The following is a 17,576-nucleotide window of genomic DNA, read 5'->3' as shown; positions in this document are numbered from 1 at the left end:
TACCACGCTAAGCCAAACATAACGTGTCTGTAAGTACGATTGACCTACCCAGCCTGGTCCGGACTGCCGGCAGGGGGTACTCTACTCTTCTCTGGCTCAATCGACTATCCATACACCAACACTTTCTGAATAGTGTGGTAGCATTGACTATATCATACTAGTTACGGTACCGTGCTCTGAACATAATTGGTCCATCAGGGTTCTTATATCGTGTAATATTGTTCATATATAATAAAACTGTAACTTGATTTTATTTTCATAAAACCTGTCATATTTATAATCTATATAATTCTTGTCATATCATAAATCTGTTTGAATACTATCATATCATAAATTTGGTTGAATACTGTCATATCATAAATCTGTTTGAATACTATCATATCATAAATCTGGCTAAATACTGTCATATCATAATTCCATAATATTTATAACATTTCCATAAATCATTATAAAATCATACTTGTTTTGTATCATCATAAAATATTCTAATAGGTTTATTTATGCAGTAACATATTCATTACTCATGCCACACAATTTGAGTGATAATTTATAATATAATAATCTTCCTGAGAAAAGTATATTTTGCTGAGAAATAAATGTATAGTCATCTCTAGGATTTACTTAAACCCAAAATACCTGGTTTTTCAAAAACATACATATAATAATAATTCAAAATTTCCATTTTCATATGCCTAATATTTAGAAAAACATATATATATATATATATTTATTATTCCTATAATCACATACTACAATTTAATCGGTTAAATTTTCCAAAACTAACTGACATAATCTATTCCCCTTATCTTATTCTTGGAATGGTGCCTAGGATCCCCAAATGACGAATCTACTTCGGTTAAATTGCTAAGGATCGATGCTAGGACCTTGAAATTGCGTTTATCCTTCGATTTGACTGAGTTTTGGGAGGAAATTTGAAGAGAGAGAGAAAATTTCGTAACCCTAGAGAGATAGAGAGTGAGAGAGAAATTTTCCCCAAAAAAAAAAGAACTAGAATCTATTTATAGGCTGCTTTCTCTGAACAAAATCGTTGACGATTTCATTCCCTGAAACTGTCGACGGTTTGGTTTTTAACTAAACCACTTTTTTACTGTTTTACCTTTACTGACCCTTGGTAATTCAAAACCGTCGACGGTCTTCCTAAGCTCACCAAACCGTTGACGGTTTGATCTGCACCAAACCGATTTTTCCCCTTTCCTTTTATTATTATTATTATTATTTTTATTTTTATTTTTCCAGGTCTCTACACAGCTTACCCTTTCATCATTATAGGCAAAACCATCTAATTAAATTAAATAGATACCAAATGTATTTTTTTTTTTTTAGGCAGCTTTAGCTTCAGGCAGATCAATGCTGCTGAACTATGATGCTATTATTTGGTTTTAATGAATGTATTAAATGTATAAAAGCATTATTTCCATTCCTAAATGGGGGATTTTAGGCATACTCCATTGTTCCGTTTGAAGAATTGAAATGCTTTTGTTGAACTATTTGCACCATCTTATAGGATTCATTGCCTAGTGCAATGGTATAGTCTTGGCTGTCAGCTGTAAGTGGGGAAGATTGAGTCTCGAGAATGTTCATTTCATGCAAAAGTGCTGAAGGTTAGGACCATATCTAGACTGCACCCCACGCAGGACCTCATTTTGCAGGCACATATCTGAGTAATGGTCCTTTTTACCAATACCTACAATTGGTTGTCTGATATGAGGGAATTTTCTTAGGTGCCAAATATAGATAGAGTTATGGTTATATTGCGGAATCCTTAAATGCCATTATTATTGATAAATGTTGAGAAAAGGGAACTCAGATGTTGTGGAAATCTTACTGGCCTTATGTTGCTCACTGTAGAGACCATCGGCCAGTTCTAGTTTCCATGGGATGCCCAAGCGCTTCTTTCGGTGTCTGATTGTTTTTATTATTTTTTCATGATTCTTTAAATGCAACTTTCCTTGCCTCTATAATTTTTTTTAATAAAAAATTTTAACACCTAGTGCCCAAGGTTCACAATCCATTGGCGGTTTAGGGAGGGCACATGTACTTATTCTTACCTCCACACTAGGTGATACTGTTTGCATGGTCTTGCTGGAAAATTTTCCTCAAGTATTGAGTTTGGAATGGAGAGATACTTGTTCCTACTCAATAAAGGTTCTCAATAAGATCTAAACAAAACATATTTTGGTTCTTGCACTCAGGTGTGGAGAGCAGTGTGTTGAATATGTCACATGGAGCTGCTGGATGTCAAAGAATCTCTCTTATCTGCTTGGCAAGAGAATTGTCAGATTGGTCTCAGGTGGCAGCTTGATATTTTCTGCCCCTAAGACACAATGGGTACAGGTGTTTAAGCAGATGAATATTTCATCAGAATCTAATGAGGATTTCTGTGAAACTATAGTAAGTTGGTCCAATTAATGAAATCCTTCGCGCACATTGAAGTTCTTATGAGTTTGTGTTTATGATCATGGATTTCGGGCCTTGGAATTTGGATTTGTTTGGATTTGGATAGAAATCAATATAATTTTATACTGTATTTTGTCCAAATCCACAAAAATCTGAATCCAAGGCCTGAAATCCATGCTCCCAAACACATGGTGAATGTTTTGACTAGCTTGATTTTATCTTGCTGAAAACAGTTTTTTATTTTCTATTTTATAGTCTTGCCAAGACTGCTATGGTGTAACATTTATGTGTGTATGTGCATGATCACACATGCTTATGTGCACATTATTCACTTGAATAATTGCAATTGAAGTTATGAATTGAGCACAAAATTCCTGCAATCTTTCATGCATTTAGCTAGATTTGGGTAATTGAGGTGTTTATTTTCCAAGGTTTAACTCATGCTCTAGTATTACTTCTCACCTATAACAATATAAAGCATGATGGGTGGCACATTTTAAGTTTTAAAAAAAAATTTAAAATTCATTTGCTTCCATTGGCTTGTAAGCAGTCTTGTCAAAACCGCACCTAATACTCTCTGTCTCTTTTGAGTAGACAGATTTAGTGCTAATATTTTTTGATTTGATTATAAATTTGTGTATGTAGATATTAGGACTTTGGTTCAATTTTTAATCAACACATTCTTGATTTTAAGATTTAACTTTTCTATTTGTTGATAAGAAAACTTTTACTAAGTGGGTTTTCTTTTTGCATAGTTCTCATCATGATCTAAATTCTTCCTACTGTGGACAACAAACATTGTGTATGAAGAATTGTCATTGACTGTAGAAGAGGTGATTACCTGGCATGTAGGGACCAGCAGGGTTGCTGCCTAGGCATTTTGACTGCAGAGTGCAAATTAGTTTGGAATAATTTTTGAGTTGTGAAGTTTCAGCCAATTGTAACATAACCTCATAGGAAGGTTCCAATATTCTGATTTTCTGATGAACAATGTAAACTAATTTATGGAATACATATATAATATTGATTATAGTGACCCATCAATCAGTAGTTAGTGCACTTTTATTAATCGTATTTATTAATCTGATGTATTAGTCTTAATTAGAGGGCAGGCCAATCTTAAGGGTGTTGCACTAAAACCTGAAGTTTACAGGTTCAAGTTGCAGAAACAGACTGCATCATGCCCTCCCTAGACCCCAATATGGAGTGGGATTGTGGGAGCCTTGTGCACTAGATTTTGCATTTTTTTTAAATTACCTGAAATTTAGTTAAAATACAAAGTGATACTCTATTCTATAGATCTATTTTGTGACTGAAAACTTGTTTCCAAACCATGATATTATCTGCTTCCAGTTGCCTATGTTTTTTGTATGATAACATTCAATTCAAATGCTTTTATTTCTGCTTTAACAATCTTCTCCAGAACCAAAGCCACATTTTCAAGGAAGTAGTGTTTGTTATTGTTGTTCTTTTGTTTTATTTTTTGTTTTCTTGTTGTTTTGTTTTTTTTATTTTGTGTTTTTTTTGGGGGGGGGGGGGGGGAGGGGGCGTGTGTGGAGGATCTTTTATGTTACATAACGAAAAAATTCAAATGCTTCGTACGCTGATTTATCAGATTGACTAAAACCTGCTGAATCTTGAGGGGAATATGTCTTTTCAAAATTTAGTTCAAATAAATGACCTTTTTTTTCCCTGTTCAATTCTTATTTCTATGTACAATTTTGACTATTCTGTATTGTGAGTTTTGACAGGAGATCTTGTTATTAGGATCTATTGCAAGCAGGTGGAGTCATATAATTGAATATTTCATGTCAATTTCTTTTGATTCCCTTGCCATCTCAAGGAGATATCTTGAAGTGCGCAACATACTCACTGAGAGACGCCAAAGCTCCCATTGTAAAGAGGGTACCGTGAATTCAAAGGTAGTTTATGATCTAAATTTTGGGGCTCCAGGGGGGTTGGGTAAGGGAAGAATTTCCATGATCTGATACTAATCTTTTGCATTGAAAATAGAGTGTGTATGGTAGCTCATGCCTCTTGTAGTTAGTTTGTGATTAGAAAGGTTTTCCATAAACATGGTTCCAACTGCCATGAAATAAATATCAGATTGATGTGCCTCTGTTTTTGTGGTTGTTATCTTTTGATTTGATATTTTTTCCAGATTAGGTTTGTTCAGTCCATCCCTATTTTCTCAAAGAGAATAAACCACTGTAATAATTCATCAAATGAAAAATTTCTCTTTTATTTAGTTGCCAATATTGAACCATTTTCTGTTTATTAGAACGTCTTTATGCATAATCTTCACATAATTTGAACCGAGACTGTGATTACCATCTATCTATAATGTCTTGCTTCTATAAGGTTTAAAATCTCTCTCTCTCTCTCTCTCTCTCTCCCTCTCCCTCTCCCTCTCCCTCTCCCTCTCTCTCCTTCCATTTCACTATTTCTATGTATTTTAAAATATGTAAGAGAGACTAACACCTTATGACTTGGAGCATCTGGTTTACTTTTCATTGGCCAAAAGCCTGCTCCTGTGCTTTCACTTTTAGAATTTCACATATAATTATTCAAGATGTAAATCTTAAAATTTTGGCTCAAAAATTGTCTAGTGGCATATCTGGTAGACAAGATGTGTAAGTATTGCAAGCTAACAGTTACATTATTTTACAGAAGTGATCACAGTGATGATTAAATGAAATTACAATGCTTTTATTCAGTTTATGCTCTCGAGAATAAACTCAATATCTTGAGAAGTATAAAGAGTAAGTTATTTCCTTGTAAAAAGACATCACACAAGTTGTACACTCGAAGACTTGAGGTTTATTGAGATGGAAAATCAGATCTGCTAACTTTATGATAGTCGCATTAGCTATGGCTTGTGAGCTGTACAATCTAACTGCCAAATGCTTTAAAAGCTCCCAGATGTTTCACAATTATCTCTTCATGAAGGTTCTGTGGCGTGAGCTTGGAAATGTAGACGTGAACTCTGGTTGTGCTTCAGCATGTGATTGCAACTTGATCCTTTCACATTTTTTTCTTTCAATGTATATAATGTTTGTAAGTCATTTTGAATGCTGATTTAAAGAAGGAATGTGGCATACTATAATATATGTAACTTTATGATAGTCACATTAGCTCTGGCTTGTGAGCTGTACAACCTAACTGCCAAATGCTTTAAAAGCTCCCAGATGTTTCACAATTATCTCTTCATGAAGGTTCTGTGGCATGAGCTTGGAAATGTAGACATGAACTCTGGTTGTGCTTCAGCATGTGATTGCAACTCGATCCTTCACATTTTTCCTTTAAATGTATATATAATGTTTGTAAGTCATTTTGAATGCTGATCTAAAGCAGGAATGTGGCATACTAGAATATCTGACAATATTGTTGGATGGTCAATGTCATCAGCTTTGGAAGCTATCCCCTGTCCTTGTAGCAGTTGCAATTCCATCATGGTAATTTCCCTTTTCCTGAACTAATGTTCATATTTTCCCTGGAGATAAAATCAATCAAGTGCTTAGAGTAGGGCATGATAAGAATTCTATGTTTTTTGTTTATGTTTTTCCTTTTAAGATTTGAACCAATTTATTTGTTTTCCATTAATGCTTGCTTGCGATAAAGGTATCCTAGAATATCAGTTAATAATTTTATTTGGTGATGTTGGTGATGTCCTACCATGATGCAATGGACTGTTTTAGTTTGAATAGGGTTCCATATACCTCCTTTTTGAAATTATTTATCCATATAAGCTACTATTTTAATCAGAACGTGCTTTTAGTGTGCTTGTTTCGTAATTGAAGATTTGAACATTGGCAAGCCAGGTCTCCCTTATTTGGATTGTATTTAAGTGAAATAGAGAATCAACTCAAAGGAGAAGCCTTAACAATTAGGTTCAGTATTTGTAACTTCCTTTCTCTGTCAGTCAAATTTGATCATCTTTATTTATATATATATTTTTTGAAGAACTTACATCTATTTTTCCTTTTAGATGCTGCACTTGTACTCAAGATATGAAAGAGCACAAAGAATGTAAGTTTGTGGAAATATCTCTCTCTCACACTCAAATATGCTTGTTCATATGCCATATAAGCAAATATCTATGGACCTCTTTGGGCATAATTTTCACTAAAGACATTTAATGTGATGATTTATTGTTATGTTATTGGCATTATGATCTTGTGGCAAATAGAACCTAAGTGAATTTTGTGGCAGAGAAATAGAGGATACAATGGCAGCATGAATACTAGATACTAAAGAAATTCCACTTGTTGGGGTTGGGGCACACAACTTTTCTCCATTTACCTATGTTAAGGACCGTATCATTTGTGAGATCATATGCAAGGATTTCTCTTTTCACTACCTTGAACCATGTTCTTCGATGTTCCTTGTGTCTCTGTGGTGCATTTATAAACTATATCATTCTCTTGTCTCATTTGTTAATTGATTGGCTGCAAGTGGAATAAAACTCCACAGTTTGTCATGCTGCTGGGCTGCAAGATTTGCTAAATGAATATAAATATTGCAAGACAGCATCATATAACTACAGCCAACACTTAATTTGGGAGAGAGAGAGAGAGAGAGAGAAGAGGAGAGGGGATGAAGGAGAAGAAAGAAGGAAGAGAAAGGAGATACAAAGGGGGAATCACACGTTCACTTCAATTTGAGTTCATAAAAAAAACACCTCTTACATGGCGTTCACACACTATTGATAAGGAAGCTTATAGTAAATTACACATATACCCCTAAAGATACATGAAATTACAAAAGAACCCCTTTATACAGAAATGTTATAAACAAACCTCCAAATAACATAAGCCTAAATAATTATCCTAAATCTATTGCATTGAAATCCAGTAATTCCTCAATCCAATTTTCTTTAATCAGCCTTAGGGTTTGCCTTACTTCTCATCCTACATCATATTAAGTGGGTATTTGGACGGATCATTTTGACCCAAGTTGGAGGCCTATCTCAAAGAACAGGGTCAATGGATTAGCAGGTCTTAAACCCAACTATGCTTAGAAAATTAGTTGTTTATTATGTGTGTTTAGTTTGCTTGTACTAGGGTTATGTGTTTTGGGTGATATATTTGTATATTTTAGAGGTGTGTGTAATTTCTTGTACTTTAGGGGTATATGTGTAATTCATGTAATAAAAGCTGTGTGAAAGCCATGTAGGGGGTTGGTTATTGTTGAATTTGAATTGAGAACTAATTTGTTCTTTCCCTCCAAGTGTATATTCTTCGTCCCCCTCTTCCCCTTCCCTTCTCTCCATTATCTCTTCCAATTTCTTCCTTTGCTGTAATTCTCTTGATGCTGTCCTGCATCATTTGGTAACCAGAGCTCAAATTTGATCTTCATTCTTCCATTGTCAATATCCTATTTCTGATATTTCTTTTTCTTATTCTGCTGTCCCTAATTTCTGTTCTCTAACTTCTTTCTCTCTCTAATTTCTGTCCTAATCTGCCCTTATTTTTCTCTTAATTCTCTCTTTTTCGTTCCCTTAATTCTCTTTCCCCCTCACTCATTTTTCTTTGTCCTCTTTTCTGCTCATATCAGCACTGTAATTTTCTTTCTGCAGCCAACAAGATATTGTGAAAATCAAAGACCATTGTGTTTGCAATGTTTTGCACTTCTTCAAAAATTACAGTTGTGTCCCTTGAATTCAAGCCCTATCTTCAGCCAACATATCACAACACCACCAATACCATAAAAAACAGACACTTCCAAAGGTCCCTTCCCAAATTTTCATGTCTATCTGATGAGCAGGGTGGGTCCACATGCCACCTGAAACATTCCTCAGCTGCCACCCCCTGATCTGCAATTTTGTGAAGTTGTTTGATGGAAATGTTGATTACATGAGTTTGGTACACATTTTGAAGGATCTACAAGTTCTGACTACATCAGAATCAGACCAAATTGCCGCAATCTGTTTTACTTGAAGTTTGTTCTTGAGAAATTGAGAGTGAAGTTCGTGGTTGGCCTGAATAGATTGGGGATTCTTAGCAAATTGTCTTAACGACACTTAATGATATATAATTGCAGTGTATTTGTGTGTGTGTGTGTATGTATATATATAGGCAGCATTGTGACTAATGTTGAGTTCTTTGCGGAAGTGGAGCTATTGTTTCGTAGGATACAAAACATGGATGCTGCCTTGGAGATTATTTAAATGCTTTGAATAGGCTAACGATTGGCAGTCTTAGGTAAGAGGCCCATGGATTTTTCAACCAAACATCAATGAGGCTAGAAAGTTGTATTTGGCTGAATCAAAATTGAAGGGAACTTGGCAGAATAAATAGTTGGACCTGCAAATTCTTGTCATATGTAGGAAGATTATAGCTCACCAAATATGTTTTATTAAATATCTAGGCTTATTGGGGTTTAAACCCGAAAGAACACCACTGAGAATTCATACGCCTTGTATTGCATCACGCAATTAGTCTTCAACTCATACCATTTGCTATCCTCACCTGATATTGATAGTAGCCTAACTGCAAGTCAAGTTTGGTGAAGTACTTGGCATGACTTAGTTGATGAAATAAATAAGCAATCAGTGGAATGGGATACTTGTTGCGTACACTCACCTTGTTGTGCGTTGTAGCCCACACATCCATATGCTTCCATCATGTTTCCTCTAAAACAACTAGGGTTGTACTCAGTTTTTTTTTGGTTTGGTTTTACCCAAACCCAAACACCGAACCAAAACATATTGGTTCCCATATTTGAAACTGTTACTGAACTGTAAACTGACGGTTTGGTTTAAAAGAATAACAGCTCTTCTGTTTGGTTTTTAGTTATTAACTGAACTGGACCTCACCACAATATTATTACTTAAGGCCCATTCCAAATTGTTGAAAGGGCTTTGATTAGAGAGGGCCAAGCAGCAGTATCAATTTTTATGCAGCCCAGATGAAGTGGAAACGAGGGGATTGGAGGCCTGCTTTTATAAGTGGAGAACCAAAGTTGGTGCTAGCCAATGTGGGATGTGGGCATCGAAGCTGAGGCCCAGGGGGGGGAGGTGTGAGAGTGAGAGGTGGGTGGGGTTTGGTATTTTAATTTAACATGATGCAGTTTGTGCCATGTTTACTTTCCAGAGAACTCCTCTCCCTCTCCTGCCTCTCTACATGCTAGCTTTTTTAGCAAAAATTGCTACCATGATTATAACTAAGGTGTCATCCCTTGAAAACCTTGTCCCAAATCGGTAATACATGGGAGAAAAGTTCTCATCCTCATGCATAAAAAGTTCTAATCCCTCCATCTCTTCTACCATAATTAAATACGTGTATATTATTATAATCAATAAAACTTAATAAATAATTGAGGATTGTATAATTTATTATTGGGCAAAATTTTTTAGTAAATATATAATTCGGTTTATTTGGTTTGATTTTCCTGTATAACCGATAAAAAAAACTGAATTCACTTTTTTAAAATTGGAAAAAGAAACCAAATGTCAAAACCAAAAAACCAAACTGAAATGTTAAATGGTTCGGTTTAGGTTCTGTTTTTAGTTTTTCGGTAATTTTTGTACACTCCTAGAAACAACACTGGTGCTTCGAACGGTGCTTTGGAAGGATGTATATAGCCCGCTTCCAATAACTCGTCAAGTTGCTTTCTCAACTTTGCTAACTATGGAGGTGCCATCCTGTACGACCCTTTAACAGGGGGCTTAATTTGTGGTAACAACTTGATCTCATGCTCCACACCTTATTGTGGAGGCAAGTTGTGAGGTAGCTTGTCTAGCATCACGAATTTAATATTCATACGACACAACTTGGATGATAGTAGGCACCCACTTTTGGCACCAACTCTCGGCCTATCTCTTTGTTTACCACCAATGTGGCAAGATATGCCTATTCATCCCTTTTTAACTCCTTCTTGAGTTGCATGGCTAAGAAGAACTTCTTGTTGTCCACTTCTCTTTTTTGCAATGACTTGCACCACGCAAGGGTGATCTCCTATTAGACAAAGGGAGCCAACAAAAAAAATCGATACCGCCTTAGTCTCCCTCAAGAATTCCATTCTAAGTATTACTTGGAAATCATCCATTAGCACAACTTTGAAATTTGCATGGCCTGCCCACTGTATAAGCTTGACAGTCACTTGCTTGGCTAGTTCCCAGAGTAGGCCGAGTTGTAGATTTAACCACTTTTATACCTCTTTAGTCCTCCAAGTTCAAGTTGAGTCTTTGGGCTTTTTCTTATGAGACAAAATTATGTGTAGCCTTGGTGTCCACCATAACATGGGTGCTCTTTCCATTGATCTATAGACCCACAAACATTAGCCCTTTCTCTTGGCATTGAGTGGTGACTTGTGAGGGCAACCAACAACTTTGTGAGAGCCTTGACCATGGTATTAAATAACAGCCGTTACGTAATGGAAAATCATCTCTCTGATACTGTTACAGCCCGCATTAGCGGTGAGCAGAAAATTCACGTGCGTAACGGCTGTTACAGAACCGTAACGGCCCATAACGGCTGTTACACTAACGTTACGACACATTACAGCCAACAGCCCCTTACACTACTGCGTACCTTATCTCCTCAAATCTGCTCCATTTTGTGTGTTTCTCTCCATCATCTAGCTTAGATCTCCTCATTTGAAGCCTCCAAAGAAACGAAAGCAGCTTCGAAGCTTCGATTTGTTGTGTTGTTCCCTCTTTCACTCTTCGTCTCTTTCGTTCAGCTTCAATCTACTGATCTGAAGCTTCAAAATCCCCAAAATCAGCTTCGATTTTTGCCTTGAAGATGTTCTTCGCAGTTCGCAGCCATCGCAGGTCAGCTGACTGGCAGTTCGTCTTGAAGGTGTTTGATTTTTCCCTTGAAGGTGTTTCGATTTTTCGATTTTTCCCTCTTTGTCAGTTCATCTCCTTTGTCCAGTGTAAGAACCCAAAAATCAGCTTCCAATCTTCGATTTGTCGCTAGAAGGAGCTGTGCTCTGCAGGTCGCCTCCATTCGTAGGCTCGCAATCGCAGCTCCAAAAATAAGTTTTGAAGCCTTCGATTCCCCCAAATTTTGGGGGCTTGCAGGTTGCAGCTCTCTCGCAGCTTCGGTGGGGACTCGGGACTCGGGAGTGGGTATGTTTCTTTAGTTCTTCTACTTCATTAGTTAATGTAATTGTAAATTACCAATTTATTCTAAATTAATAATTTAGTTTATTTTATAATTTCAGTTTATATTTATTATTTAATTACTATGCAAATTTATGAATGATTATATAAGTAGAATTTATTAATTAAAATAAAAAAATTAGTATAAAATTATTAAAACATAAAATTTATAAAGTTACTTAGAGAGTTAGAGTACAGATTTAGTAAAAAATTATTAATTAATATTCTACATAATTATTTTTTTAAATACCTTGACTATTAATAATTTAATATTAGATCTAAAATTTATAATAAATCCTAATTTCTATACAATTAGTAAAGTCTCAAGTGACTCAAGTACACTACCATTTAAATAATTAAATTGTAAGATTTACAATTCCATATTTATTTTTTTTAAATTGTAAATTGTAATATAAATTATTGGGTCTATTGAATTATTTTAAGTAACTTTATGTCTTTAATCAATTGATTCTTCATTTTAATTACATTTCTACATCTTTTTTACCCATTAAACTAATGCAAACTTTTAAAAAATATGCCTTTTTTTTATAAGCAGCGCACTAAAATTAATATAAAAATCATAATGCCTATTAAAAAGCATTTGTAGGTTGAATGAAGGTTGTCATTCATTAAAAATCATGCATTAATGGATTTCATGCTTATTTTTCGATTTTGGCATGATTGTGCATGTGTGAAAAAAATTCACAGCCGTTACGCCCACTTCCCGTTATGTAACACCCACGTCCTGCGACACCCGCGACCGTTATGCGACGTTACCCGCTACCGTGATTTCGAACCATGGCCTTGATATAAAAAGCATGCCAACTTACCTTTCCATTGGATGTGTTGAAAGCTCGAGACAATGAAGCTCCCATTGTAGTTGATGCCTAGATGTTGGCTCCCTAACTCTTAGGTTTGCCCTTCTTGACAAGCTTTCCGTTGTTTCCATCCGTGCCACTATCTTCGGACATCGTGGAATTCTCTCCAACATAGTCATTCAAGCGTTTTATGATAGCTTGTGTAGTAGACAAGTTTTGATCTTTTTTTTTGTCAAAATAAAGTAATGCCCTTGCCCACTGTTTCAAGTCAAGATAAAACAACTTATCTTTTTCTGTCCTGTCCCGAATACGCAACATTAAAGCAGGGAATTGTTCTACATACTCTTTGACTGTACTAGTGTGTTTGAGATATTGCAATTTGAGCTAAGCATTGTACTCAACATTTTTAGGAAATAATTGGGCCTTGGGCTCTCTCTTCAAGTTTTCCTAGCAATTAATTACAAACCCTCCATTTTGTACCTTATCATACTTGGTACGACACCACAACTTAGCGTCACCATCACCATCATCATCTCCATTTTGTACCTTATCCATTTTCTCCTTCTTCTTCATCTCCTTCTTCATCATCATCTTCTTCCTCTTCTTCATCTTCTTTACCAGCTTCAATAGTGCTTATATCCATTGGAGCCTTGCCATGTGAAGAGGATGAGCCGGCTATGTGTTGTTCAATCCGACCAAGTCGTTAATCCAGTCAAGAGTAGTTAACTTGAAGAGATGCGAAATTATCCTGAAGTGAGCTAAGTCCAGACCTCATTGCTCCACTAAAATTAGTAAACTGTTGGTGATAAGCAAGGAACCATGATGGTGCAACATCAGCTTGAGGAGCAGGTTGCTGAACTTGAGGTTGTGGCTCGGGAGCTTGTCTTTGGCGCCTTCCGCCTTTAGGAAACCAGCCTTACTTATGTTTCTCATACCCCATTTATTTGAGTGTGGTAGAGGAGAAAAGATCATAGTGGGTACGTTTCATAAATAAATCAGTTGGAGAGGTAACATGAAGATGAGTGAAGAGGAGGGGTTCAGAATTCCTCCATAAGGTAGAATTACGCATTGGGCTTCAGTTCGAGAGATCATCCATTTAAGAACTAAGCTTGATATGTCAAGCTTTTTCTCTTTCAGCAAACACCACATAACGAAATAGTCCAAATATGATACATAGTCATGAGAACCAACATGAGGCAAAACGTTGTATGTGATGATCTTTTGGGGGATTTGTGCTTGAACGTTTAATTGTTTATAAAGTGGAGGATTTTCGAAGTAAACAGGCTCTTCAACCATAATCAGAGGTAAAAATTCTTTAGGAGTGAATACGGATAACAAAAAAAATAATCAGATCATGCAATCCTTAATTACGTGATTAGGATTATACCTGCGAGATCTGTCTGGTTTGATCCCAAATTTGCAAGTACGAAAATGACCTCTTGAAGACGACCAAGAATCTTCTATTGTATTCCTTGAACACGCCTTGCTCCTGAGAGAGTGGGCTCGTAAGCGGCTGCTAGGGTTTTCTTCTCTCACGAAAACGTTTACCTTTGTAAGAGTTTTTTCATCTCTCCTAGCTGCTAAATGGAGTGCGTGTATATAGGCTACAACAATGACCTCTGGGCAAGTATGACTAGGGCTTCTCACGTAATTAAGAATTCCTAATTCGACCCGAATTTATCCTTAATTACGTTAATTATAATTCATACCACTAAAGAATTATAATTGCACTCCCTGTCATATTCGAAATTAAATTTCGAGCTCCTATTATTAAATGCTTATTTATCTCCCCATGCAAAGATTACAGATACCCGTCTATTAAATTAAATTGCTAACAATTTAATTAATTTATATATTAATTCCCTAAGACCTTCCACTTAACTTATTTGATGTGCCAGATTCAAAATCCACCTGTAGGGTTTGACACAATCAAAACTTATAAGCTTCCTCAAGGGGGTATCATCAATTTCGATACCGGGACGTGGATTCCATCAATAATTAATGTTCACCATACACATAATGTCATCACCCAACTCACTGAGTATTTTGACCCATAAAGAATCTCTCTTCTATGAATCAAAGTAACAAGCACTCATAATAACGATGAGGTATTAATTGTTTTATATAGTCAGTATAAAAACAATTACCTCAAGACGGTCCTGTTCAATACACACAAAGTGTACTAGCACAAGGAGTTGGAACCATGGTTCGAAATCGCGGTCACGGGTAACGTCGCGAAACGGTCGCGGGTCGCAGGAGACGCGGGCGTTACGTAATGGGAAGTGGGCGTAACGGTCGTGAATTTTTTTCACGCATGCACAACCATGCCAAAATTAAAAAATAAGCATGAAATCCATTAATACATGATTTTTAATGAATTTTGAAGGCTTTCATTCACCCTACAAATGCTTTTTAATAGGCATTATGATTTTTATATTAATTTTAGTGCACTGTTTACAAAAAAAAAGTATATTTTTTTATAGTTTACATTAGTTTAATGAGTAAAAAGATGTAGAAATGTAAGAATCAATTAATTAAAGTCATAAAGTTACTAAAAATGAATCAATACTCAATAGACTTAATACTCAATATGCACATTACACATACATGAATTTAAAAAGTGATTAATATCAAATATCAATAAATAGTTGAAAATACATGAATACAATATTACAAATTTATAACATAACACATGTCACCACCAAAAAGAATGACGTGGAGGGTCTTCATAATTTGCATCTGTATCTTGAGATTGGGATGGGAAATTATCTCCCCATCCTTGTGGAAATACATAGTTGAATGAACCCAAGTTTGTGTCATTTTGTTGTTGCTCTTGAAAATGTACTGGTGATGAAAATTCTCCTGAATAATGTCTATAAGTTGGGGCAGGGGTTGGCTCTAGGTAGTGTGTAGAAGAAGACTCACTAGATCCTGAGATTCTTGATCCACTGGGATAAAAATGTGAGTTACGAGATGCATAATGTGGATATGTTGGATGAGATCCATATGATTGTGATGATGAACCATCTAAACCAAAGTCGCCAAAATTACGAACCACACCATATGAATCTTCAGTAGAATCGCTAGGGTCACCACGAGCACTCCTTCTCCTGGGTTGTGAAGATTGGTTCCCTGGAGGAATACCCAAGTCATAATTTTCAGGTATGTCATGTAGTCCATAAGGATCAGAAGGATATACATCCCTTCCAAATGATGTCCCTGTATCATATCCATAATTATATTCTACACCGCCGCCTCCACCACCACCACTGCCACCCCCCCCAACCCTAGCTCCAGCACCACTATTACCATCATCATCACTTGGTGGGCTCAAACCAAGATTGTCATTACTTTGTGTGCGTTCAGGACTTGAACTTGAATCATCATGCGCGTTTATTGGTGGTTGATCACCTCCTTCTGTAGTACCACCAACCTCTTCATTTAACCAATTTGAATTGTCCTGACCATCGAGTAGTGGTGTCTCTCTTTCCTCTAACCATTGACTTAAAGGATCATCTTCTACGAAAATGTAGTCCAAATCGATAGGATTGAAACCCTCTTCAATTTCTCGTTGGCTTCTTCTCATTGTACGTCTTAACTTTAACCTCATGTTGTAATGTACGAAAACAAGTTTTTGTAGTCTCATGTACTTTAATCTATTTCTTGTTTTTGTATGGATGAGGCTAAAGGTGCTCCAATTACGCTCACAGTTCGAAGCTGATGTGGTCTGGCTAAGAACTCTAATTGCTATTCTTTGGAGCTCAGGAGCATACAAGCCATAATGAATCCACCATTCAGCTGCATGAATAATTAAAAAGAGTTTTATGTTAGTATAGCGTATTTCAAAAGTCAAATTTGAACACAAAGAGAGAAAATAGAGTAATTCTCCATTATTTAGCTATATAGCCATATTTACCAGGATTTGTTTGTTTTACTGCCCTTTGAGCCAACGGGGTTCCAAAAGTCTCCTACCTATCTTGATATAGCAACAACTAAAAAAGGATGATTGTGAAATATAATTAATTAATTAGATATATTAATAATTATTCTTGAAAGTATTACAGAATACTAGAACAATTCATTATTCAATTTAATGGAACCAATACTTACTTGATTAATAGCCCGAATTTGAGTATCTATATCGGGTACCAACTTGGTTATCACTTTTTTAACTCCATCCATGACTTCTTTAGCAACTTCAGGAGAGGGTGGGGCACCATAAAGAAATTGTGGGTTCAAAAAATACCCTACAATTAAATTTAGAAACATATTAATCAATAGTTTTCTAATGCAACTATGCATAATTTAAAAGTTAAAATAATAAGAAATTGTATTTGATTTACACTTACCAGCAGCGTGCAAATCTTGGTGCAACTGAAAACTCCACCAGTTGTCAATAATTTTCCAATAGTCTTTGTAAAACCGGCAATCTTTTTGAATGGCCAATTTCGCCCTATCAATTGCCTCGTATATGAAGCCTATGGTTGGTTTTTCATCACCATCAACCAATTTAAGAACTTTCACTAAGGGTTCTTGCACTTTAATTATATCAGAGGCCTTTTGCCAAAACTCTTTGCCTAAGATAATTTTCTTTGAATCATATGCTGGGCCTGATTTTGCCATCCCAAACCTTGAGTTTTTCCAAGCATCAGATGTAAACATTTCCCTTAGTGCTTGTTTATGCCTGACAATAGTCTCCAAAGTAATGAAATTTGTGGCAAATCGAGTGATGGCAGGGCGAAGTAACTCTCTATTATTTGTGAATTTCTTCATAAAATTCACTGTCCATATGTGGTTGTAAATAAACGAGATTATTGTTCTTGCATCTTTTAAGACCTTCTTCACGTTACTTTTCTTACCAATATCTTCAAGAATAAGGTCTATGCAATGAGCTGCACATGCTGTCCAATAGAGATTGGGCCTCTTCTGCATTTAATAATTTTCCTCTTGCCTTCATTGCAGCTTCATTATCAGTCACTACTTGGACAACATTCTCCTCTCCAATTTCTTCAACCACCTCGTCCATTAATCTGAAAAGAAATTATAGATTCAATAATTATTACTATTTAATTAAAAATATGCATGTTCATAATACTATTTGCATATACAATTAAAATTAGAAAATTACCTGAAATAATATTCAGCTGTTCTGCTTGGTACATCAGAGGCATCAACTGATTTATGAAACACGGTGCCTCTATCGCAATAAACTAAAAAGTTTATAATGTGTT

The 17,576-nt window shown here is 35.8% G+C and overlaps 1 protein-coding gene across 3 annotated transcripts in view; it reads left to right on the top strand.

Moving 5' to 3' along the window:
- The window catches only part of LOC131155075 (uncharacterized), a 37,569-nt gene that overhangs the window by 3,773 nt on the left and 16,220 nt on the right, over positions 1-17,576 (top strand). For 2 of the 3 annotated variants that reach the window (XM_058107991.1, XM_058107993.1), the window contains 5 exons: positions 2,214-2,412; positions 4,170-4,340; positions 5,773-5,873; positions 6,240-6,308; positions 6,407-6,447. In XM_058107991.1, the coding sequence (XP_057963974.1) occupies positions 2,214-2,412; positions 4,170-4,340; positions 5,773-5,873; positions 6,240-6,308; positions 6,407-6,447 (581 nt within the window). The remainder of the gene's footprint in view (positions 1-2,213; positions 2,413-4,169; positions 4,341-5,772; positions 5,874-6,239; positions 6,309-6,406; positions 6,448-17,576) is intronic. The other variant, XM_058107992.1, reaches the window with a different exon arrangement.

This window comes from Malania oleifera, chromosome 5 (genome assembly GCF_029873635.1).
Source record: "Malania oleifera isolate guangnan ecotype guangnan chromosome 5, ASM2987363v1, whole genome shotgun sequence".
Lineage (NCBI taxonomy): Eukaryota > Viridiplantae > Streptophyta > Magnoliopsida > Santalales > Ximeniaceae > Malania > Malania oleifera.
Note: the sequence above shows the minus strand (reverse complement) of the source record. Positions and strands in the feature narration are given on the sequence as shown.